General features: G+C 36.5%; 1 protein-coding gene across 7 annotated transcripts; it reads left to right on the forward strand.

The window, feature by feature from the left end:
• The first annotated feature begins 1,066 nt into the window (after positions 1 to 1,066).
• On the forward strand, positions 1,067 to 24,841 carry ZMAT1 (zinc finger matrin-type 1). Of its 7 annotated transcripts, none has more exons than XM_033197810.1 (6): positions 1,067 to 1,172; positions 7,155 to 7,256; positions 7,336 to 7,510; positions 9,092 to 9,160; positions 20,420 to 20,519; positions 22,322 to 24,841. In XM_033197810.1, the coding sequence occupies exons 1-6, from the start codon at positions 1,068 to 1,070 to the stop codon at positions 23,631 to 23,633; spliced, it is 1,863 nt and encodes a 620-aa protein (XP_033053701.1). In that variant the 5' UTR covers position 1,067; the 3' UTR covers positions 23,634 to 24,841. The 7 variants fall into 7 exon arrangements, with proteins under 7 accessions (XP_033053701.1, XP_033053787.1, XP_033053858.1 ...); XM_033197896.1 differs by having other exon boundaries at positions 9,095 to 9,160; XM_033197967.1 differs by lacking the exon at positions 9,092 to 9,160.
• The last annotated feature ends 2,417 nt before the right edge of the window (positions 24,842 to 27,258 follow it).

The raw sequence follows: 27,258 nt of genomic DNA on the forward strand, positions 1-27,258 counted from the left end.
GGTGTAGTTCTTAAGAAGTTTAGATGACAGTATAGACCTCAAGTGTAAATGCAGAAAGTTTTGGCATGTGTTACTTATTACAGTGAGAAACACTATAGTATACATTTCTAGATATGTATACGAACATTACATTATAGCTTTGAGGGGCTTGTGTGAGACTTGTTTGGCCACATTAGTATGCTAGTGTTTGTACAATGATGAAGGATGTTTGCCCACTATGGGCAAAGATACTTTGTGGTTCCTTGTGATTTCTAGATAACATTGAAGGCATAGCCTCATGTTTCTTGGACCTGTAAAATGAGAGTGGTAAAAATCTCTTGATTCTTAATGAGAATCCTGTGACAAGTGGCAGTCCTAAAACAAAGCGTTTCTTAGGATTGTCTGCTGTTAAACGCAAAATATCAATGCTGTTTTTTGTTTGGTTGGTTGGTTTTTGGGTTTTTTGTTTGTTTGTTTGAAACAGTGTCTTGCTGTCGCCCAGGCTGGAAGGCACAATCATAGCTCACTGCAGCCTTGACCTCCTGGGCTCAAGTGATCATCTCCGCCTCTGGAGTAGCTAGGACCGCAGGCGCTTGCCATCATGCCCAGCTAATTTTTATTTCTGTTTTTTTAGAGATTGTGTATTGGTCGGTTGCCCAGGCTGGTCTCAAACTCCTCACCTCAAGCGGTCCTCCTACCTCAACCTCCCAAAGTGCTGGGATTACAGGCATGAGCCACCGCACCTGGCCAAGGCTGGGTTTTTAAACCCAGCCTTTAATTATGGGTGTCCCAAGTCATTCCATGAAGCTCATGAAGTTACTGGTACCCCCATAATGATTCCTTTAGAATGCCATTGCCTAGACTTACCATACTAAATAAATAACTCTTGCCATATCTGTCATTAGAGGGATACCTTAGTATGTGTGTGTTAAATTGCATACTCGAACAAAGAGCTGTTACTCTAGCCTCACAAGCACTCAAATTTGAAGTGGCATATGAAATCATACATAGTTGAGGAATGAAAAATGATACCTCTAAATATTTATTCATGTGATATATTTGTCTTCCCTTTTTTATTCACAGATGCCATGTGGAATGAACAGGAGGAAAAGGCTGAACTTTTTACAGATAAGTTTTGTCAAGTATGTGGAGTGATGCTACAGTTTGAATCACAAAGAATTTCACATTATGAGGTAGGTTAAAAATAATGGAAATAGGTCTAAAGCAGGTTTTCAAATGTAGCAAGTAAACTTCCCGTAAGTCATCTTACTTGATTGCTATGAGAATCCTGTGAAAAAGGTAGTGTTATTTTCCTTTGATGGATGAGGAGACTGGCTCAGACAGGGATGGTAATATACTACTTTAAGTTTGGGGAATTCAGACTTAAGCTCAGTCTTTTTACTCCAAAGCTTGTTTTCTTTTCTTCACACCACTCTGCCTCACTTTGTATCCATCAAGCCATCCACCCTTGTATTAAATATAAGGGAGGCATTATGAAGCTTGCATAGGAAACTATTAATGTGAATCAAGGGATGTTATGTAGAACTCCCAGAGTCTTCCTTTATAGCAAATGAAGACTATAAAAACAAAACAAACCAGTCTTGCACTTGATTGAGCCATGTGTTTTTAGACACAGGAATGTAGAATCCTAGAGCTAAAAGAGAGAGTGTTTAATGTCCTTACTCTCTTAGTTTATAGATTGGAACACTGAGACCCAGAGGGTTAACACTTCTCCATGGCTAGTCACTGGTATAACTAAGCCTAAACATGATTATTCTGATTTCATATCCAGTGTTCTTTCCTTCATTTGGTGTTGCTTCATGTTTCTACATCATCTGATGAGCTGTTGGATTTCTTTCATATCTGGTATCTAGGTTACCAAAAATACTAGACATACTCAGTTAAAACTAATGTAATGCCAGTTCTACTTTTTTAAACACCTCATCTTGTTCTTCCTATTGCTAATCTTATTGGTAATTATGTTTTAGTCCTAATGTTGGTTGAAATTAATTTACTATAATTACAGATAGGGAAATTGTGTTGACTGTGCATTGAGAGGAGGTGGGGTTAAGTCCTAACTCCACCATTGACTAGTTACATAAGCTTTGGCAAGTCACTTTACCTTTCTGAGCATGTTTCTTGGACCTGTAAAATGATAGTGGTAAAAATCTCTTACTATACTTGTGAGAATTAAGTGAAATCAAATGTATGAGAGTGCCCAGCACATCTTTAGACTCCATAGATCAAAGATTTAGAATTAGTAACAGAGACAGTCAAGGGGCTCTGTGATAACTACAATTTATCCATTTGAACCATTTTAATTTACATTGGAAAGACAGCTTTTTATGGAATCATAAAGTACTATTCAGTCTAGAAAATAGGCAAAAATACAGGAAAATAAATATAAATTATAATTCTATCACTTGTAGTTAACCATTATTGAATTTCTCTTTTGCTTCTGTGATTCCAATATGATTTCTGAACACACACACACGTACACATGCATTTTTACAAAAAAAGATACAAAGACTCTCAGTATAGTACTGTAAAATATAACAGTATTGCAGAAGTTTTGAATCTTAATGAGGTTTTATTTATTAATATTTCTTTTGTGTCTGTGCTTATGTGTTTAATAAACCATTCTATACACTTTTGTCATATACTTCCCTCTATTTTCTTCTAAAACTTTGAAGGTTTACTTCTTATGTTATAATCCATCTGGTATTGATTTTTGTGTATGGAGGGTGACAACAGGTTTTTCATATGGATAGCCAGTTGTTCCAGCACTATTTATTGTATAGTCGATCCTTACCTCACTGATTTGTAGTGGCACCTCTATTGTATGCTAATTTCCACATACATATTGGTTTCTTTTGAGGCTTTTATCCTGTTTTATTTTATTGGCCTGGTTTCCTATATGTACAACAATTTCACCTTTAAAATAAGTCACGGCTTTCAAATAAGTCACAATATCTGTAGAAGAAATTTATATGACATTAAAAAATTTTGAATCATAAACTAAGTTAAAAATATATGCCTCACATTAGTTGATATTTATAACCTATATAACTAACAAAGGATTAGTGTCTAGAATATAGAAGGACTACAAATCAATTAGAACAAGAAGCAAATAGAAAAATTGGAAAGTGATGTGAACAGTCCATGGAATAGGATACTCAACTTCACTAGTGATCATACAGGACATGCAAGTTAAAGTGATAATAAACTATCATATAAGAACCATAATACTGAGAAAAATTAAAATCTAATAACACTTAACACTTCAAGATCATATAGGGAAACAGACACTCTCATCGCTGCATTTGGAGATGTAAACTGCTTCAAAATTTTATAATACCTGGTAAAGTTGAAAATCCACACTCCTTATAGGCCAAGAATTCCACTTCTAGGTATCTATTCTAAAGGAGCTTTTGAACATGTATATTGGGAGATCTATTTATATATGTTAATTATAGCAATGCTTATATTAGCAAAATAAACTGAAAGATAATTGTCCTAAACAGGGAACTGGATAGGTAGCATATGGAGTAGAATATTATAGCATGAATGAACTAGAGCTGTATGTATCAGTATCAATAGATCTTATAAATAAAATGCTGAGTTTTAAAAAGCAATTTGAAAAGGATATGTATCAAATGATTCCTTTTTTATAAAAAAAATTTACAAGATAGTAATAAATAAAACTGGATACGTGTGTGTAGTAAAAGAATAAAAGCATGAAAGGAAATCAGGTACACAACTTTAGAGAGAGAGAGAGGAAGAAAGGATTGTGAGCATGAGGATGTAGGATTGTATCTGTAAAATTTTACCTCTTTTAAAAAGGAAATTTGAGAGAAATGCAACAAAGTGTTAAAACTGAGTAGTGGGTATGGGTTTTGATTATATTGTTTCCTGTTCTTTCCCATACAATGGGTATATTTCACGTTTTAAAATTATGTAGACCATCTGTGACAAACCCACAGCTAATATAATACTGAATGGGGAAAAGTTGAAAGGCATTCCCTCTGAGGAATGGAACAAGACAAGAATGCCCACTCTCACCACTCCTCTTCAACATAGTATTGGAAGTCCTAGCCAGAGCAATCAGACAAAGAAAGAAATAAAGGGCATCCAAATCAGTAAAGAAGAAGTCAAACTGTCACTGTTTGCTGATGATATGATCGTTCATGTTGAAAACCCTAAAGACTTCTCCAGAAAGCCCCTAGAACTGATAAAAGAATTCAGCAAAGTTTCCAGATACAAGATTAGTGTACACAAATCAGTAGCTCTTCTATACACCAACAGCAACTAAGCAGAGAATCAATCAAGAGCTCAACCCCTTTTACAATAGCTGCAAAGAAAAATAATTTAGGAATATACCTAACCAAGGAGTCGAAAGATCTCTATAAGGAAAACTACAAACCACTGCTGAAAGAAATCATAGATGACACAAACAAATGGAAACACATCCCATGCTCATGGATGGGTAGAATCAATATTGTGTAAATGCAGTCTACAGTAAATCTGTGCCAAAAGCAATCTACAAATTCAGTGCAATCCCCATCAAAATACCACTATCATTCTTCACAGAATTATAAAAAACAATTCTAAAATTCATATGGAATCAAAAACGAGCCTACATAGCCAAAGCAAAGCTAAGCAAAAAGAACAAATCTAGAGGCATCACACTACCTGATTTCGAACTATGCTATAAGGCCATAGTCACCAAAACAGCATGGTACTGGTATAAAAATATAGGCACATAGACCCGTGGAACATAATAGAGAACTCAGAAATAAACCCTAATACTTAAAGCCAGCTGATCTTCAACAAAGCAAACAAAAACATCAAGTGGGGAAAGGACACCCTATTCAACAAATGGTGCTGGGATAATTGGCTAGCCACATGTAGGAGAATGAAACCGGATTCTCATCTCTCACCTTATACAAAAATCAACTCGAGATGGATTAAAGACTTAAACCTAAGACCTGAAATTGTAAAAATTCTGGACGATAACATTGGAAAAACCCTTCTAGGTAATGGCTTAGGCAAGGATTTCATGACCAAGAACCGAAAAGCAAATGCAATAAAAAAAAAGATAAATAGCTGGGACCTGATTAAACTAAAGAGCTTTTGCACACCAAAAGGAACAGTCAGCAGAGTAAACAGACAACCTACAGAGTTGGAGAAGATCTTCACAATCTGTACATCTGACAAAGGACTAATATTCAGAATCTACAACAAACTCAAATCAGTAAGAAGCAAACAAACAATCCCATCAAAAAGTGGGCTAAGGACATGAATAGACAATTCTCAAAAGAAGATACACAAATAGCCAACAAACACAAGAAAAAATGCTCAGCATCACTGATGATCAGGGACATGCAAGTCAAAACCACAATACGATACCACCTTACTCCTGCAAGAATGGCCATAATCAAAAAATCAAAAAACAGTAGTGTTGGTGTGGATGTGGTGAATAGGGAACACTTCTAACACTGCTGGGGGGAATGTAAACTAGTACGGCCACTGTGGAAAACCTTGTGGAGATTCCTTAAAGAACTAAAAGTAGAACTATCTTTTCATCCAGCAATCCCACTACTGGCTGTCTACCCAGAGGAAAAGAAGTCATTATTTGAAAAAGATACTTGCATACGCATGTTTATAGCAGCACAATTCACAATTGCAATATCGTAGAACCAACCCAAATGCCCATCAATCAATGAGTGGATAAAGAAACTGTGGTATATATACATTGGAATACTACTCAGCCATAAAAATGAATGAACGAACAGCATTTGCAGTTATCTGGATGAGATTGGAGACTATTATTCTAAGTGAAGTAACTCAGGAATGGAAAATCAAATATCATATGTTCTCTCTGATATGCGGGAGCTAAGCTATGAGGATGCAAGGCATAAGAATGATACAGTGGACTTTGAGGACTTGGGGGGAAGAGTGGAAGGGGGAAGAGGGATAAAAGACTACAAATATGGTGCAGTGTATACTGCTTGGGTGCTGGGTGCACTAAAATCTCAAATCACCACTAAAGAACTTATTCATGTAACCAAATGCCACCTGTACCCTAATAACTTATGGAAAAATACAATTTTAAAAATAAATAAAATTATGTAGAGAGAGTGATTGTCTCACATTATGTGCTCAGGAAATGTTAGTTTCCCTTCCCCCTACACCAACATCTTAGTTATTCTTACATATTTGGTTATATATTGTTAGAGATTATTTCTAATATCTCAAACCCAGGAGGATTTCTTTTCTCACATAAAAGAATTTGTGAGGTAGGTAGTAGAGGGCTGATATGACAGCTTTATAACATTATCAGGGACCTAGGCATTTTTTTTTTCTTTTTTTGAGACAAAGTCTCACTCTGTTGCCTAGACTGGAGTGCGGTGGCGCAATCTCAACTCTCTGCAGCCTCCACCTCCTGGGTTCAAGTGATTCTCCTGCCTCAGCCTCCTGAGTAGCTGGAATTACAGACGCATACCACCATGCCCGGCTAATTTTTGTATTTTTAGTAGAGACGGAGTTTCACCATGTTGGTCAGGCTGGTCTTGAACTCCTGACCTTGTGATCCACCCACCTCGGCCTCCCAAAGTGCTGGGATTACAGGCGTAAGCCACCACGCTCAGCAGGCATTTTCTGTCTTTTGTTCTGATGAACTGGTTTTCTTTCTCAGTGTCCACCATGGCATCCTTTGTATCTTAATTCCAAAAGCAGTAAGGAAGAAGGGTAGAATAAGGGATTATGGCCCAGTCATTTAAGGAGGCTTCCCAGAAGTTCCACATAACACTTCAAATTATATCTTATTGACCAGAATCTAGTTACATGGATACATCTTGCTGAAAGGAAGGCTGAAAAACACAGTCTTTTAGCTGGGTACATTGCTCAAGATCTGTAACTAAGTAAAAAGAAGGTATTTGATATTGGGCAGCAACTAGGAATCCATTTCAAAAACAAGAATCTAAAACTTGTTAGCTTCTAAATTTAGCATTATTTTCATTTTAACTGACATTTAGAGATTTGAAATCATGTGAGTTTGCTCCAAGTTTGACTAAATATATTAACACACGAGTGCCATCCTCAAATTCAGAAAGGTGTAAATTTTGAATGACTCTTTTATTGAATAAACAAAGTCATATTATATCTTTTTTCAGGGTGAAAAACATGCTCAAAATGTTAGTTTTTATTTTCAAATGCATGGGGAACAAAATGAAGTGCCTGTTAAGAAAATGAAGATGCATGTTGAGAATTTTCAGGTGAGTGATGTGTGTTGGTATTGTGTAATTCTAAACTTTGAGTTATTGCATCTTTCTAACAAGATTGTGCCTCTTTCAGGTGCATAAGTATGAAGGAGTCGACAAAAATAAATTTTGTGATCTCTGCAACATGATGTTTAGCTCTCCATTTATTGCTCAGTCTCACTATGTGGGAAAGGTCCATGCTACAAAACTGAAGCAATTAATGGAGGAACATGATCAGACATCTCCATCAGGATTTCAACCAGAGATGGGTAAGGTTCCATTCACCTCCTGATCTTCAATGAAGGATCTACCTATCATGTTTTGTCTAACTCTGCCATATCCTTTTTATTGGGGGAGACTTTCACCCCAGTTGAAATAACTTGATTATTATTCTTCTTCCCAGTTAATCTCTGTTTCTGTCTTTGTCATTTAGTATGGAGATTTTAATTGCTAGTTGATTTTTAAGAAATGTTATGACCTCTCCTTTTCAGTTCACCAAATTGAAACAAAAGCAAGTGATTTGCTATACCGCTATAAAGAAACAACAGTAAGCAGCTGGAGCTCTCTCCATTTCTAATCAAATAATAAAATCTTCACTTTTTACTTCTTCCCCTTGGCATCTTTTTTGCGTTAGTATTTTCCAAAACATCTCATATGAGTGTTCAAATCAATGTCTTCACCATGATATAATTATGTGTTTCCTACTAACAGTAGGCAAAAAAAGTTACTGACTCTTTCTGTTATAACAGCCTATTTCTTTTGTCCTATGAATATGAAGTACTACTAGCATCATCAGTTAGTTACTGAGTACTTATTTTATGTTAAATCCTAAATATACAGGGAATTATAAAACATTGCGTCTTTCCTTCTTCCAGTGATGTTGGGTCACCAGCACATATGAGAAAACTGACTCAAAGTTGCCCAAGATGTCAGAGTATACCCTGGAAAACCCAACTTGTATTTTTATAAATGCATGTGCTAGAACAAAAAATGATGATTAACCCTCTGTAATGAATAATTTACCACATTCTTTGTAGCTTCAACACTTTAGGACTAAGGCATGCCTGGCATGGAAAATTCACCAACATCAATTTTGAACTCATAGTATAATTTGAACTTACCAATTTTGAACTCATAGTCACCCAGCAAAGTCAATGCCACGAGATATGTTATTAAAACTTTTATTTTCTTAATAAATGAAACCAGAATTATTTTTTTAAATTTAGTCTCTAATTTTTATACATTTTTTCGGCTTGTCATTCAAAAGATAAGATAGCATCAGTGTGCCCTAAAAGAAAAACCATCTTATAAAACTTTTATCTTCAGTCCCAAGATTTATCAACTTGGGCTCAGAGAGGAGGATAAATAAAAGAGCTATGAAATACTGGAATTGTGGGAACATATATAGTTTTATAGTCTTAAACAACTGCATAGATTGTATTCTGATGCAGACATCACAAATGTAGAATGAATAGGTGCCTTACTTTGTTACTCAAGAAAGACTAACTTAGAAGTTAGTATCATATGTTTTATCCTCACTATTTTCAAAGAATCATAAGATGGCTATCATACTTTCACTGATTTTTATATGAATATAATTAGGCAATGCCTAATACAGAATACTTCTTCCTTCTCATATCAAACTTGGTGACAAATTCATATTCACATTTCCATTCTCACAGAAGGAAGTTCTTTTTTTACTTTAGAAGCTTTATCCAGCAGCTGTCTGTTGAAAAAAAAAGTCCAGGGAGTGGGTTTTTAGAGAATTCTAAATTTCCCTAGTACTTTACAATAAATGCAGTTCTAATATCTGAAAATGTGTTTATCCCTTCTTATTACAACTATTTCAGCAGGAGTGCCTCTTACTACTTCCGCAGAGTCAACCTTCCTGAAGCCCCTTCCTGTCAAGCCTCCTCCAGGTGGGATTAAAGACAAGACTATGCCTTCCTCTCCCAGCAGTGATTTGGGTTTGAGTAATCCAAACAAATTTTGCAAGCTCTATCCTGCTTCCTTTAATAGTCAGTAATGACCTAATAACATTATGTTGGGAAAAAACACACACACACACACAAAAATATGAAGCCAGGGAGACATTTGTAGACAAAATAAGAGAGAAATCTCTTCCGGCAAAATCAAATGCAAATGGTAAACATAAAATTATCCCAAAACTTTTTCATAGGAAGTTTGTATTTTATAAAGCATACTAGCTTATTTGCATACCATTTTACTCTTATTCAGTGAGAGGTTGATAGTATCATGGAATCATAGCATTTTATAAGGACTTTCAAGTCCATCTAACTTGATCTGTTCATTTCCTAGGAAATGAGAACCTGAATGGTTTAGATGACCCCTGTCGGTTTTAGTATCAATATAGGAATTCTCATGGTTTCACGTTATTTTAGGTAAATAAGGATCCTTAGGTATATACATAAGGAAGCATTTTAATTAATATCATGTGGTTATATCGTTTTTTACTAAGTATGTTTTAAGTGTCTCTTTGGTGCTAGGCTAGTCATTCTTGGGAATACATTTCCCTAAAGGAGCGAGCGTGTAAACTAGTTAGGTTAATAATACTTCACTGAAAGAGCCGACAGAAGCCTTTTTGTGTACATTTTTTTGTTAACTAGATGAGTGAAGCATAATGGTCCAGAAAAATCTTCATATATTTAGATGATTTTCAGTGGATAGAAGTGGAAGAAGAAAGGATGAACCAAAGGGCTTGGAGCTAAGAAAGAGTGGCAAAAATTCAGGCACAGTAAAGAGACTGATCCTGACTGGAGTGATCCACTTGCTCTTCTAACCATATTTTTTTTTCATTTTTCCCCCCACAGGCACCTTCTCACTACTAGTGTATTTTATTCCCCTTTCATATCCTCTCTTCCACCCACTTCTTTTCCTCCACTTACTATTATTTTTCAGTTCTTTCTTTACCCAGCCTTTCTCCTTCATGTGAAAATGTTCATTCTTCTCTCCTCCTTGAAGCTCTATTCTTTGTCATATGTAACTCTTTATGCTCTGGTTCTTCTCTATTGCTGTTTCTTTTTTCTCTATGGACTCTTGTTTTATTCATTACCTAGATGTAGGTATTCCCATGGTTTCATCCTTGACCTTACTCTGCAAACACAATTTCTATTTCCCTGGTTTCATTTCTCATCTGTATGCTTATGACCTTTCTGTCAAGCATTAGATTCACATATTCAAATGGCAGCTACTGCTTCACCTGGATGCCTCATAGCCATTTCACATCCACCTAGTCATTCAAAGTAGAAACCGGCAGGTAACTATGAACCCCCAAACACCACCTTCTTCACTTTGTGTATCTAATGAAGCACCAAGCTGTGACTCTTTTACCTCCTGAATACTACTCTCCCCTTCTCTCCAGCCCTACGCTTCCCACATTAGTTCAGGTCCTCAAGATCTTTCCTAGAGGTTTACTACTCAGAGTGTGGGTTGTGGATCAACACCATTGGCATCACCTGGGAATTTGTTAGAACAAAGACTCTCAGGCCCCACTGCAGACCTACGGAATCAGAATCTGCATTGTAACAAGATCTGTAGGTGATTTGTACTGAATAAGTTTTGAGAAGCAATTGCCACAACCTCCTACTACTCTTTCTGTCTCCAGTTTTGTTTCCCCAAACCCACCCCCAATTTAACCACTAGAGTGTTTCATTTAAAGTGTAAGTATTTCCATGTTATTCCCCTTGTTTAAAACCCTTCATTGTTCCTTCATCTTCTAAATATAAAATCTAAGCTTCATAGCTCTCCACCATCTTGTTTCTGCCTGCCTTCTCCAGGCTTATCCCCTGCTACTTCCTGGCATGATTTATGTGGGTCAGTACCTGCAAACCACATATGGTTTCCAGAAACTGTTACCCTATTTTTTGTGTCTGTGTCCTCGTTCATGCTGCCACTTTGTCTAGAATATCCCCATAACACTTCTCCTGGCTAACTCCCACTCATTCACTTACTTCAAGGTTAATCTTCTGTGCTTCCTTAACCTGCATTTCTAATTATCTCTTCATGTGTCTGTCTCCAATTAGAATGTATGGTGTTTGAGGCAAGGGACTTACCTAATTCATCTATATTTCCAGTGCTATAGATAGAAACTGGCACAGAAATAGGCCCACTTCAGTAGAGATTAGCTTAATATATGTATCAGAGAACTATTAATTATCTTTATTTGTTGAGTGTTTATCCTGTTTTCTACTCTTCCAGGTTTCTACTTAGTGTGATTCAGCATATCCCAGCAAGTTACATAGAGATATGTGTTTTTATCTAGTATTATGAAGAATGTTGATTTAGGCAAGTGTAGAAATGGAAGTGATAGGTTTCTGAAAATAGGAGTATATGTTCAGAGAAATGACAACTTTCACTTGTTAAGGTATTTCTCCTGTTGCTAGGTTGAGTGTATCTGAAATAAGTGGCTTCTAATTTTGTAGCATTAGGTAAATTTGAACTGAGTTTTAACTATGAGAAGTGTGTGCACTCCTGTCACTTCTAAATGGGGAGGGCCATTTTGGCACTCTGAAGTTTTAATGTTATTAGAATGAGGAAAGAAGGATTTTGATGAAATTCTCATCTGATGGTGGAGGAGAGGGGATGATCATCAGCATAATTTTATCCAGTCATTGGAATCACTTTACATTAGCCTCTGAAGCAAGAGCTCAGCATATTTTCAACCCTACCTTGGCTCTTTCATTTTGAGAGTAGTAAACATTTTGAACATTTAAAAATACCTGGAGAATTTTAATTAGCTAATGAGAATTTCAAACAACAGTAACAGCAGATGCCCTCATTACAAGTGAGCAAGTGGTAATAATTTAACATATGCCACCTTAACTGTTTCACTCATCACCCATTTTCTACTGTCTGCCTTCCTCTCCATCTGCTGTTGTTTATATATGTTTCTCCCATATCTAATCTTTCTCTTTTTCTTCATCATTCTCACTGCTTTCTTTATATCCCTCATTCAGCTCAGATCTTATTAGCACAGGAATGGCTACCATAACGATATGGAACTAAAGTATGTATGTATTTTTTATTTATTGTATTTGTTTTGTTTATCTTACTAATTTTTGGCCCCATTATTGCACTTAGATGCCTCACATTCACCTGTAACTCAACATACCTGAAACGGATTAATAATCTCTACAATCACCTTGAATTTCCCGAATTTTCTGTCTTTGCTAGTAGTTCCAATGTTTATTATTCACCTACACTTGACTCTTCGAGGGTATCTTTGACTACTTAATTGTCTATATTCTATCCATTAACAAATCTTAGACTATTTCTCCTTTCTGTAGCCCTTCATTACATTTCTCCTACCATCACCTCACACCTTAATGCTGTAACAACCTTCTGGAAAGCTTTACTTTTACCTCATTGTTATTCTCTCACTCCCTAGTAGCAGGATTTCATCCCTGGATTAGTTCCACCCTGTACATTTTCTACTTCTGCATAAAGCCTACTGAGTGATGCTATGGAAAATTATAAAGTATAGAGATTGGGTATGTTTTCAGAGTCTTGGTACCTAACCTCTTTGGGCCTTTAGTCCTACTTAATCTGTTTCTTTTTCCTTCACTTTCCCCTTAGCGACAATTTTAAACCTATATCATTCTTCAAGACTCTCTTCCCCTGCTCTACACTCCTTCTCCTCACACTTCTCAGACAAGCTCCTTTGTGATTTCATCGAGAAAAATTTGGCCCTCAGTTGTGGATTACTACCAAGTATCTTGGTTTAACCAAATCCTCCTGTAATCCTGAGTTTTCCTTTAACTACTACATTCTCCCCTTCCCTTCTTAACCAAGTTTTTTTTAAATCTAGTCCACTCTTACTGTCTTCACTTATTATTTACTCAACTCACTGCCATTTGTTGGCACTTCTTCCCTCAGCCTTCACACCGCCAGTCTACCACCTCACTGTGACTACTGCTCACAGTGCCAAAGTGACTTCTAAATTTGTAAGTCTAATGAGCATCTTTATTTAGCTCCTTTGACATCACTCTCTCCTGTTCATTCTTATAATTCGCTGTCCTTTGCTTTGGTGGACTTTTCATAGGCTCATCTTTTTCTACCATCTTTCTTTAAAGAATGGCATTCTCCAGGGTTTTATCAGTATGTTGCTATTCCTGTGCCCGCCTATACATTATCTTCAGGAGATTTCATCCACTCTGATTATTTTGACTATCCACCCGCATGTTCTGACATCTCCAAAATCTCTCTGACCTATCTTCTGCCTTTCATACTCCTGTATATAACTACCTGTTGGACACCTTTACATGAAAGTTTTATAGATATCTTAGACCCTGTGTTCAAACTTACACTATTCACCATTGCCTACTCTCCCACCCATTAAAACAACACATACTTGTTTGAGTTCTTTGTAGATTCTGGATATTAGCCCTTTGTCGGATGAGTAGATTGCAAAAATTTTCTCCCATTCTGTAGGTTGCCTGTTCACTCTGATGGTAGTTTAGTTTCTTTTGCTGTGCAGAAGCTCTTTAGTTTAATTAGATCCCATTTGTCAATTTTGGCTTTTGCTGCCATTGCTTTTGGTGTTTTAGACATGAAGTCCTTGCCCATGCCTATGTCCTGAGTGGTATTACCTAGGTTTTCTTCTAGGGTTTTTATGGTATTAGGTCTAACATTTAAGTCTCTAATCCATCTTGAATTAATCTTCGTATAAGGAGTAAGGAAAGGATCCAGTTTCAGCTTTCTACTTCTGGCTAGCCAATTTTCCCAGCACCATTTATTAAATAGGGAATCCTTTCCCCATTTCTTGTTTCTCTCAGGTTTGTCAAAGATCAGATGGCTGTAGATGTGTGGTATTATTTCTGAGGACTCTGTTCTGTTCCACTGGTCTATATCTCTGTTTTGGTACCAGTACCATGCTGTTTTGTTACTGTAGCCTTGTAGTAGTTTGAAGTCAGTAGCGTGACGCCTCCAGCTTTGTCCTTTTGACTTAGGATTGTCTTGGCAATGCGGGCTCTTTTTGGTTCCATATGAACTTTAAAGCAGTTTTTTCCAATTCTGTGAAGAAACTCATTGGTAGCTTAATGGGGATGGCATTGAATCTATAAATAACCTTGGGCAGTATGGCCATTTTCACGATATTGATTCTTCCAATCCATGAGCATGGTACATTCTTCCATTTGTTTGTGTCCTCTTTGATTTCACTGAGCAGTGGTTTGTAGTTCTCCTTGAAGAGGTCCTTTACATCCCTTGTAAGTTGGATTCCTAGGTATTTTATTCTCTTTGAAGCAATTGTGAATGGAAGTTCATTCCTGATTTGGCTCTCTGTTTGTCTTTACTGGTGTATAAGAATGCTTGTGATTTTTGCACATTAATTTTGTATCCTGAGACTTTGCTGAAGTTGCTTATCAGCTTAAGGAGATTTTGGGCTGAGACAATGGGGTTTTCTAAATATACAATCATGTCATCTGCAAACAGGGACAATTTGACTTCTTCTTTTCCTAACTGAATACCCTTGATTTCTTCTCTTGCCTGATTGCCCTAGCTAGAACTTCCAAGAATCTAGAAAGAACTCAAACAAATATACAAGAAAAAAATAAACAACCCCATCAAAAAGTGGGCAAAGGATATGAACAGACATTTCTCAAAAGAAGACATTCATACAGCCAACAGACACATGAAAAAATGCTCATCATCACTCGCCATCAGAGAAATGCAAATCAAAACCACAATGAGATACCATCTCACACCAGTTAGAATGGCAATCGTTAAAAAGTCAGTCAGGAAACAACAGGTGTTGGAGAGGATGTGGAGAAATAGGAACACTTTTACACTGTTGGTGGGATTGTAAACTAGTTCAACCATTATGGAAAACAGTATGGCAATTCCTCAAGGATCTAGAACTAGATGTACCATGTGACCCAGCCATCCCACTACTGGGTATATACCCAAAGGATTATAAATCATGCTGCTGTAAAGACACATGCACACGTATGTTTATTGCGGCACTATTCACAATAGCAAAGACTTGGAATCAACCCAAATGTCCATCTGTGACAGACTGGATTAAGAAAATGTGGCACATATACACCATGGAATACTATGCAGCCATAAAAAAGGATGAGTTTGCGTTCTTTGTAGGGACATGGATGCAGCTGGAAACCATCATTCTTAGCAAACTATCACAAGAACAGAAAACCAAACACCACATGTTCTCACTCATAGGTGGGAACTGAACAATGAGATCACTTGGACTCGGGAAGGGAACATCACACACCGGGGCCTATCATGGGGGGGGGGTGGGGGAGGGATTGCACTGGGGTTATACCTGATATAAATGATGAATTGATGGGTGCTGACGAGTTGATGGGTGCAGCACACCAACATGGCACAAGTATACATACGTAACAAACTGCGTTATGCACATGTACCCTAGAACTTAAAGTGTAATAAAAAAAAAAGTGATTATAAAAACTAGAAAATGACAAGGGAAAAATAGAGGAATAAAGTTTTACATAAAGTATGATTTCCACTATGTTAAAAATAAACAGAGACATCTTGGGGTTGAAAAAAAAAAAAACATATACATCTGAAGTTCCAATTTCAGTTTATGGGATCACCACCCACCCACTTACCAAATTAGGTTCTGGGAATTATTTTAGACTTCTCTAGATTCTCTCCTCCACTATCCCTACATTCATTCCATCACTAACTTTTGCCAGTTTTAAAGTTAAATGTTATACCAATCTCCCTGCTTCTCTCTACCCCTACTGAGACCTATCTAGTCCATGTTTTCATTATGTCTTGCCTGATCTCCTTACTTCTAGGTTTACTCTTCTTAAATTAATCCTTTGTATTGCAGCCACAGAAGAGACTCATCTAAAACACACAATTGACCAACCACATCACTTAATACACTTCAAGGTTCCCAAAGCACAGAATAAAAAATTCGGGCTCCTTAGCATAACATATAAGTCTCTCTTTGACCCATTTTGCCTCTTCCCATCTCTTTCCCTTATGTTTTACTCTACAACAATTCCAAAGTTTAAGAAGTTCGTGTAAGCACTTCTATGCTATTTTCATGAATTTTTGTCCCTAAAACAGTCTTCTCAACTCTTTTCAGGTTAACTATTCATCATCCCTCCAAGTTTAGCTAAGACATTATCTCTTCCAGTAGCCTTTTTCAGACCCCCATAGTATGCTAAGTGCTCCTGCTTCTTTGTGCTTGCATACCTCTTAAACATACCTCTCTTACTTTTACCAAGTGAGACTGAAATATTTTGTTCATGTATCTTTCTCACACTGGATTTGTGAACAACTTGGCTGTTTTATTTATCTTGTATCCCTGACATCTAACCTGATGCTTGGTGCCACATAAGGTATTCAGTGTTTGTTAAACCGATTATTTGGATTCAACATATTGTGCTCATTTCTATCTCTGCCATACAGGAAATTATTTTCATCCCCAGAAATGCCCTTACCTGCTTTCTTACAAATTCAAATCCTTTCTGTCCTCAAAGATCCATCACAACTTCCCTTACTGTTCTCGTTCTTTGTGTTCTCTCCTTTCTCTGATTTCTCATAGGCTTTACTGTTCATTGACAATTGCATCAGTTATAGCCCCTCAAGGGAATTAGCTTCCCTGAGAAAAAGGATTATATTTTATTCTGCAGTATCCTTCTTAGTACTTTATATGGTAATGAGGACATAATTTTTTCTCAATTCATATTTGCAGATTGTTTATTGAGAGGCAGTGTTGTATAGAGGGATAAACATAGATTTGGAGATATAGTCACTTGCCAAGTTGCACCACAGATTCCTCTGGTATAAAATGAAAATAGTGTAACTCTACAAGATTGAATAATAATTAACTGAAGTAGTGTATATATAGTACCTATCACAGAATAGGTTTGTAACAAAGGTTAGGTTTGTAAAAATGTTTTGTCCGGTCATAATTTTAAAATAGGTAAATTGGACATTTTCTATTTTTCTTTATAACATAAATTCCATATTCACATGCAGTTTTTTTCCAACTTTTATGTTAAGTTCATGGGTACATGTGCAGATGTGCAGGTTTGTTATATATGTAAATGTGTGCCATGGTGGTTTTGCTGCACAGATCATCCCATCACCTCGATATTAAGCCCAGCATCCATTAGCTATTCTTTCTGATAGCTGCGGTTTTGATTATGTGCAGCTCTCAATTGGCTTTTCCCCATTTAAGATGTTAGACCAGTGGTTCTCAGCCTTGACTAATTAGAATCATGTGAGGAGCTTTTAGACCTCCCATTGCTCAGGCCATCCCTCCAATCAATTAAATTACCGTCTCTGTGAATTTAACATTCGTGTTTTGTTTTCTCTTTTTTAACTCCCTAAGTGATTTTTATATGGAGTCAAGATTGAACATAGTATTGGACATGCACTTTCCCAATTTATACTTTGAAAACAAAGACCTTAGTTCAGAGACTTATGAGATAGGGGTATGATTAGGGGAAGAGTAGGCCCCACAAGTTTTAGGTTAGTGAAGATTCTGAAAGGTACAAGCTGCAAAGGAGCCTGAGTTTCTGGGTGAACTCCGAAACAACGAATCCTAGAAGGGCTGAGAGCAGAACAGCCAAGAACAGAACAGAACCGTGGAGCAGTCTCTGGAATAAAAGAGTGAAGAGTATAAGAAACAGAATGGAGGCAGGCCCCAGGAGGATTCAATCAGAAATTCTGACCTTGGGGCCATGAATAGGTTTCATATCTTCACAGAAAGGGTTTACACAACTTTTAGATATCATTTTCTGAGATGTCTGAATCCTATAAAAAGATAAAGAACATCAATATGTGAAAAAGCCAAGGGCTAAGGTAATGCTAATCAGACTACAGTTCTAGAAATGCCCCTCTGGATCTTTAATACATGACTGGCAGCTCTTCTAAACCTCTGTATTACCTCTATTAGAATATTATTTCTGATGTAATTTGTAGAGAAACAAAGCAGGAACTGAGGAGAACACTATATACAGTATACTTTATAAGCACTAAATAAATATGTAAAAACTCTGAAATTAATCTGAATTTATAGTCATAATGAAGATTATTGGCCCAATAATCTAGGGTAGAGATGTCCAATCTTTTGGCTTCCGTGGGCCGCACTGGAAGAATTATCTTGGCCACACATAAAATACACTAACACTAACAATAACTGATGAGTTTTAAAAATCACATAAAAATCTCATAATGTTTTAAGAATGTTTGTGAATTTGTGTTGAGTCACATTCAAAGCCACCCTGGGCCACATGTGGCCTGTAGGGTACAGGTTGGACAAGCTTGATCTAGGGCAAGTGTTCAACAGTGGCTGCACAGTTAAATCATAAGTAAAGCTTTCAAAAAGTAAGGATGCCTGATTCTACTCCTAGAGATTCTGATTTAATTGGTCTGATATGGAGCTGTAACATCAATATTTTTAAATTTTTCATATGATTCTAATGTGTAACCAGCATTGAGAAACACTAATCCAGAGGAAACCAGGACTCCTGCTTATCTTGCACAACTTGGGTGCCCTCAAAATATATGGTATTGGCAAAGTTAATCTGAGCCTAAGTTCCAGCACCTGTAAAAGATGGTAAGAATTTCCTAAAAGAGGTTGTTGTGAATATGTCCTCTCCTAGGTTTAGTCCTTAGCTTTGCAAGAAGTCCAATATCTTCAAGTTGATCAGCCTCAAATCAGGGACGCAGTAACCACAAACAAACTTGAAAGTGGCTGATAAAAAACTAACTGGAAAGATAGTACTTTAATATGTTTCTGACAAAGCCTGTGATAATCATTTGCCATATTTGTGATCATAGAAATTTCTTGTCCCTGCCCCAGAAGCATTGTATCATGTTCTCCAGGGGAGAGCCTGGGAATTTATATTTTTAACTGACATCCCAGGTGATTTTTATCAGAGAAGTCTGGGAAACATTGTACTTAAGTTATTGTATTGTCATTCTGGTATTGATTTATGGTAAGAGGAGATACATATTTCCATTTCCTAGTTTTTCTTGATGTCTGTCATCCAGGGTATCCTTTTCTTGGTATCAAAGAATATGAAAAACCAATTATAATCAGAAAGTGACTTAGTACACATGAAATTAGAGCATAGAAAAGGATAGTTTTGAGGGATCACTTCATTCAGATTTTGACATAACCTGCTGAGTTTTCCTAGGCCTGCAATAGTCAGTAGTGTGCAGCCTCACGTTCTTCAAAGTCAGCATCTTTCTTCCCCTTTGCAAGCAGTCTCCTGTTTCTATGAATAGTCTTTGCTCAGACAAGGCCAATATACTTGATAATAATTAATTTAGCTTCTTTTAAATGATTAGGTGACCTTTTGGTTTAAAAGAAGATTACCATTGTTGTCCCTAAAATCTTTGCAGGTACCAATTTACTTCCTCCTCCCTAGGGTCAGAATGATTTTATATTTGGCTTATGAAATGTATTAATTTGCTTTTTCTGATCAAAGATAAAGTGAAAGGATGATGAGATTTTAAAAAAATTAATGTATCCCTTGCTTCTAATTCTACCTATGAAGCAGAATAGTGTGCTAGTTACTGTATAGTTGGCTAGTGTGTAGTTTTTGACTCTTTTGAAGTGGTAACTAGTAGTTTTGTTTTAGAATTTTGCTTTCAGCTTTTATCCTGAGAGTGGGGCTCACTGAACCTCTCTCCTTTCTAAAATCTGTGGAAATTACTTTTGGTAACTAAGGCACTGCAGTGATCTCAGGTAAGAGAGTAAAAAATTTGCCTTTATTTGTTTTTAATGTTTTGGGACGTTTCAGGTTTTGGTTGGGGGGAAACAGAGTTGGGGCAAACAAAAAGAGGTTGGTTAAGAGATTCAGAGGCAAAGGTTGATTGGCCATGCTAAATTTCAGGTGCCTGTTGCACCTCCATGTAGCAACAGTCAGTAGACAGATAGCAGATTCTTAGGGAAGAAGTTAAGCTAGAGAAGCAGTGTGGTGTAGTGAAAATAATTTTGGGCATTCAATTAAGAGGCATGGGCTCTGAGAGGCTAACACTACTACTAACTTGCTCTGTGACTTTGACAAAGTCATTTGACCTCTCTGGGCCCCATCTTTATTGGAAAATGTCAAGTAGATGGTCTCTAATAATTCTTGTCCAGTTCTAACATTATGTGATTTGAAATGTATACTGACCTTCTTAACTTGAACTCTTTGTTTTTTCAGCATTTAGTATGAGAACCTATGTTTGCCATATTTGTAGTATTGCTTTTACATCTTTAGATATGTTCCGGTCCCACATGCAAGGAAGTGAACATCAAATTAAGTAAGTATTTTGCTAAAATTTTCCTATGATGCCAAAGACCAGAGCTTCTAGTCAAGCACTCTTCAATGTATTTTACAAACTTCTTAGGCATTCATGTCCCTATGAGTTAAACCTGGATGTGGTTGGCAATATTCGCAACATGTTGCATACTAGTGTCCCTCAGGGAGTTCTAGTTTTAGTTCTAGTAATGATAGTGTACTAGCGAAGCTGGCTAACTGGCAACCCTCCTGACTAGAGAGCAGTGTTCTTTGGAGAGATGCTGAAGGATCACTCTCACACTAACCACACAAATTCAGAGAATTTCTGGAAGGTTGGCTTGGTTCCAGGGATTCAGTGATCCAGTCACCATTTTTCCAGTGCTGTATAGTGGTTAAGAACAAAGGTCTTGCTATCAGATGGACCTGGATTAGAATACCAGATCCATTTTTCTACCAAGTGTGTAACTTTGGTCAGTTCTTACATAAGATTGTTATGATGAAATATAATATGTGTAAGGTGCCTGCCCTGGCACATAGTAGGAGTTCAGTAAATATTTAGTCCATTTTATTCTGTTATTTCAAGGAGAGGAGAATTGAATGGACAGTCGGAGATTGGGTAGTTCAGGTAGCAGAGGGCATTTGACTATCTTTGTATTGATGCTTTTAAAGTCAAGACATAGAGCCAGGTCTGGTGACTCATGCCTGTAATCCCAGCACTGTGGGAGGAACAGCCAAGGAGTTTGAGGTCAAGTCTGGGCAACATAGTGAGACCTTACCTGTACCCAGGAAAAAAGAAAAATTAGCCAGGTTTGGTGGCATGTACCCATCATCACAGCTCCTTGGGTAGCTAAGGTAGGAGGACTGCTTGAGTCCAGGATGTTGAGGCTGCAGTGAACCATGATCACACCACTGCACTCTAACCTGGGCAACAGAATGAGACCCTGTCTCAAGAAAATAAATAAAATGAATAAAATAAAATCAAGACATATTTTTTCTGTTACACTGTTTTATTGTAGTAGAAAATATTTCTATTATTTGTATCTGAATATTTAGAAGCTAAATTGTCTGACTTACCCAATTAACCTAAATTTACATTCCTTTTTTTCAGAGATGAGTTCCTGCTGTCTTGCCCAGGATGGAGTCCAGTGGCTATTCACAGGTTCCATCATAGTGCAGTACAGCCTCAAACTCCTGGCTCAAGAGATCCTCCTGCTTCAGCCTCAGTAGCTGGGAATACAGGCACACACACCACACCTGGCTAGATTTATAATTTAGATTTTTAAAAATCTCAAGATTACAGAATAAACACCTATCACATTTATAAGATATATATAAAGAATTAATGAAAACTTTAAAAATGATATAACATTCAAATCAGAGCATCTGTCAGGACATTACATATTATTATTCCCTACTCATACATTGCAACATGCCTTAATATTTTTAGTGCCACAACAACATCAGATATATCTGCTACTTTATACCCTTCTTCCCTTTCTTCCTGGGCCTGAGGAATTTCCTTTTTTTTTTTTTTTTTTTTTTTTTGCATAAAAATTGTGAGGTACCTGGGAGATATATCATTGTCCATGCTCCTTTTTGGGGGCATAAAAAGTCATGATTTATGGCTTTATAATGAGGTAGGTCCTCACTGTCCATGCTGCTTTTTTGGCATAAAAATTCACAATTTATAGCTTTTATAATGAAGTAGGTTTTTTAAATTTGGGTATTTGTTGTTTTTCTTTTTTCAGACTAATATTTTTAAGAGCAAAGAAAATACTTAGAATAAAACAATCTAATAAGAATTTTCTGCTGTCTTCTTTACAGAGAATCCATTGTTATCAATCTAGTGAAGAATTCAAGGAAGACACAAGACTCTTACCAAAATGAGTGTGCAGATTACATCAATGTGCAGAAAGCCAGAGGACTAGAGCCCAAGACTTGTTTCAGAAAGATGGAAGAGAGTTCTTTGGAAACCCACAGATACAGAGAAGTGGTCGATTCCAGACCCAGACATAGAATATTTGAACAAAGACTCCCATTTGAGACTTTCCAAACATACCCAGCACCATACAATATTTCACAAGCAGTGGAAAAGCAGTTACCTCATTCAAAGAAGACATATGACTCTTTCCAAGATGAACTTGAAGATTACATCAAAGTACAGAAAGCCAGAGGACTAGATCCAAAAACTTGTTTCAGAAAGATGAGAGAGAACTCTGTGGATACTCGTGGGTACAGAGAAATGGTTGATTCTGGACCCAGATCCAGAATGTGCGAGCAAAGATTTTCACATGAGGCTTCCCAGACCTACCAACGACCATACCATATTTCACCAGTGGAAAGCCAATTACCTCAGTGGTTACCAACCCATTCAAAAAGGACATATGATTCTTTCCAAGATGAACTTGAAGATTACATAAAAGTGCAGAAAGCCAGAGGACTAGAGCCAAAAACTTGTTTCAGAAAGATAGGAGATAGCTCTGTAGAAATACATAAGAACAGAGAAATGGTTGATGTCAGACCCAGACATAGAATGTTGGAGCAAAAGCTCCCATGTGAGACTTTCCAGACCTATTCAGGACCATACAGTATTTCACAAGTAGTGGAAAACCAGTTACCTCATTGCTTACCATCTCATGACAGCAAACAGAGACTAGATTCTATTAGCTACTGGCAACTCGCCAGAGACTGTTTCCCAGAAAAACCAGTACCCTTGAGCCTTAATCATCAAGAAAATAACTCTGGCTCATACAGTATAGAATCTGAAGTTTACAAGCACCTCTCCTCAGAAAACAATACTACTGACCATCAAGCAGGTCATAAACGGAAACATCAGAAGAGAAAACGACACCTGGAAGAAGGCAAAGAAAGGCCAGAGAAAGAGCTGTCCAAGCATAAAAGGAAAAAGAATTATGAAGATACAGATTTAGACAAAGACAAGAGCATCAGACAAAGGAAAAGAGAGGGGGATAGAGTCAGGGTCAGTTCAGGAAAGCTTAAGCATCGAAAAAAGAAAAAAAGCCATGATGTACCCTCTGAGAAAGAGGAACGTAAGCACAGGAAAGAGAAAAAGAAATCTGTTGAAGAAAGGACAGAAGAGGAAATGCTTTGGGATGAGTCTATTCTTGGATTTTGAATGTTTAGTTTTGTTTACCCAAGGTTGAATTAAAAAAAATATGGATTTAGAAAAAGACAGGAACATCTGATGAAGGAAAGGAGAAGTAGATACAGTCAGTGTCACTTGAGGACACTTAGTTTTTGTATAAAATTTTAAATTGAATTAAAAGGAGGAAAAAGAAAAGCCTAAACTTAACTTCTGAGAAAGAACATAACTCAAGGAGAACATAAGAGAAAAGGTAACCTGTTAAAAAAAAGACAAGAATCTGTGTTTTGGAATGAGTCTACTCTTGGGTATTGAACTTTTAGTTTTGTTTGCCCAAGAATTAATTGAGGAAATCAGCTAAGAAACTCGACTTAGACAAAAGCAAGAAGATCAGATGAAGAAAAGGAGAGGTGGATACAGTCAGTGTCACTTCAGGAAAGCTATTTAAGAAAACTTGAAATTTAATTGAAAGAAGAAACAACAACAACAAAAAAGCCTAAACCTAGCCTCTGAACAACACTAACACGAGAACACAAGAACTTAAGAGAAAAAGAAACCTACTCAAGAAAAGACGGAAGAGACAGTGATTTGGGATGAATCTGCTGTAGGATTTTCAACTTTTTAGTTTTGTTCCTTCAAAGTTGAAGGGAAAAAAGTTTGGTTTTATAAAATTCATGTTATTGGAATTTTTCTAGGTGGATGACTACTTTAACCTCTGAAAAAAGCCAAGTGAAGTAAAAGTATTCAATATGCCTTTTCCTCAAGTTACTTTCCTTCATTTTCTTAAAAAAGAAAAAAAATTATTAAATGCTTCTCACATATCTCACATATAATGTAATTTCCCTAAATGAAGTTGTCTCTACTTCTGCTCATCAAATTGCTGTGATAGTGAATTATTTACTCATGGGAGATAATGTATTTTAAAGGACAGCATTACCAAGCATTACAAAATCAATTCTTTGCTTGGTTTTGTGTTAGTGATGGTGGTATTTTATTGTTGTTTTTCTGTGTTAATGTGTCTCAGCTTTCTCCAAGGAATATGTATGAAATAACTTAAACTGATTTTTTCTTTGTTAAATCTAATTGCAGTGTATTTTTGCATTTTCTAGTTCTGAAAGTGGAAAATGAAACAGTCTATAATAAACTTAGATGACATATAGTTTTAAAAAGCTCTCAAAAAGTACTGATATAAAAAGTCAGTCTATATTCTGGAAATGTTTATATTAAAGTGTTTTGATTTCTACATATTGTTTTATGTAAATGGTCATTTCCCATCCAAAATTATTATTTTGGGAGTTGGAGGGGCAATAATTAAACACTTGGCACTTAATACCTCTGGGGAGATCACACTGTGAAATTGTAATAATTTTATATTTTCTACATCTTATCTCATAGAAGCTGATATTGATTCTCAAACTCAGTTTAAGGTTAGGAAAATATGACCAATTAGATACTTGAAACCGAAGAAAGAAGAATTTGTAGTGGTAGAGGACCAGAGGGTGTTACCTTTGAATTGTTTGATTTTGACAGATTTTTTACACTGGTTCTCCCTTTATTTGTGAGCAGTACCACTAAGTATTTGAGGATCACAATGGGATAGTAGAAAGTGCAATGGTCTGTGAATGCAAATTCCAGGATTCTGGTCTCGGTTGCACTGTGATTCCAGAATCCAACTTGGAATCACCAGGAATATGAAAAATAGGCTTCGTATTCTCTTTATGTGTTAATCCTAACAAAAAATAAATTTATGCTCTACACAGTGACTCATGCCTGTAATCCCAGCACTTTGGGTGGCTGGGGCAGAAGAATCACTTGAGTCCAGGAGTTCAAGAACTGCCTGGGAAGCATAGTGAGATCCTGTCTCTATTTTTTAAAGATAACAAAATCTAAATAGTGACATAACTGCATTTAGGCAAGGCGTTTAATAGGTGACATGTCTGCATTTGGGCAAGGCATTTAATAACTGTTCTTTGCAATTTAAGTAAAATAGTAAGTGTGAGCTGAAGCATAATATGATTAATTGGGTGTATACCCAGTTGAATAAATAGTCCTAAATGGAATTAGATGGTTCCCAAATCAAATTTTCTTCCATGAGACTGTTATAAGATTATTTTATGCTACAATATCATCCCCCATTTTAAACACATTTGTTGCATTGGTGAAAGGAGAGGGGAAATAAGAACTAGAGTAGAATACATAGACTGTGAATCACCAAGCACAAATTGGCCAGTTACCATTTTTGAGCACACCAAGAACTGCAGCACCTTTTCACAAAGTGCAAGATAAGATAAATTGAATTGCCAACATCTGTTAAATTGACGAATTCTTTCATAGAAGTTTGTGTTTAAAGTTGGAGAGGACTCAAAACTATATATTATAAGAATATTCACTAAGATACAAAATTACTCTGATCTTTTAAAAATAGATACAATGATTCATAAAAATACACCCATTTTTAATCTATAGTAGATAAATCATGCAAACTTTAAAAATCAAAACTATTTAAATTGTTGATGGGTTGAGTAGACAGAAAAGGATGTGGTATTGATTACAGTCTAGAGACATGAACCAGTGACTTGCTCTAGAAAAGTGGTTTTCAAAAGTTTTAAGACAATTTTTTGCCAAAAGTAAATGTGACGTTAACCTCACCATAAAACAAATTTTACATTAACCTAAATACGTAATTTTCTGGTTGAAGGTGGGGAAAGGGTCTGGAGCCCAATTTTGGCACATTTGTTAGGCTCCCAACTTCTTTCTGCCTTTGAGCACTTAGAGGTGAGAGTATATGTAAGTCAAGATGTTAATGTGTGGGATCCCAAATGATCTCCACTTCTGGAATTAAGTGTTGAATTCACTAAGGTGAAATTTAATGATATAAATAGTAAATCCTACATTTGGGTATTTCAATACAAAAACATACTTGAGGAGACATAATTTAAGATACATGTGAAAACAATGTTGAGGATTTTATTACGTTTGATTTGAAAGACTAATATGCTCACCCAGACATAAAAATCTCATATGGTCTAAGTCAAATATATAAGAGAATATTTGGAACAAGTTAAAAGTATCTAACTACAGAGATAAATCCTGAACTGGGTAGAAGATACAGGGAGGCAAGTACTGGGCAAATTTGGAGAATAGTTTTCAAAAATTGGAGCTGTAGAAAAAAATAGAATTGACTGTCTTGTGTGCATGCATTGAACAAATAAGAGCTGACTGTCAGCACTGTGTCAGGAAGGAACCTGAAAAAAAATGAACACAGATTGTTTTTCAAAAAGCTCACAGTCCAACAGAGGAAATGGACCAATAAGCAGGCAATTACAAATAAGTTTTATAAAGGCTTCAATCAAAGTGATGAAGGATGCTGTGGGCAGCAAAGGTAATGAGCCTAATGGGATGGGAAGAGGGCATTCAGAAAAGGCTTCCCAAAGGACATCTAAGCAGACCATTTTGTCTCAGTTCAAAGATTTATTTATTTGATTTATCTACATGATTATCTAACAGGTGCTGCAAACTTAATATAGCCAAATAGAATGCCGCCTTCTGTCATTACCAATTGTTCATCTAGTTTCCCTTATTTCTGTAAAACCATCTAATTGCCTAAGCCAAAAACCATTTTTGAGAATCTCTTCTCTCCTACATTAGACCATAAGCA

The sequence above is a fragment of the Trachypithecus francoisi genome, unplaced genomic scaffold (genome assembly GCF_009764315.1).
Source record: "Trachypithecus francoisi isolate TF-2019V2 unplaced genomic scaffold, Tfra_2.0 Contig00181, whole genome shotgun sequence".
NCBI classification, from domain to species: domain Eukaryota; kingdom Metazoa; phylum Chordata; class Mammalia; order Primates; family Cercopithecidae; genus Trachypithecus; species Trachypithecus francoisi.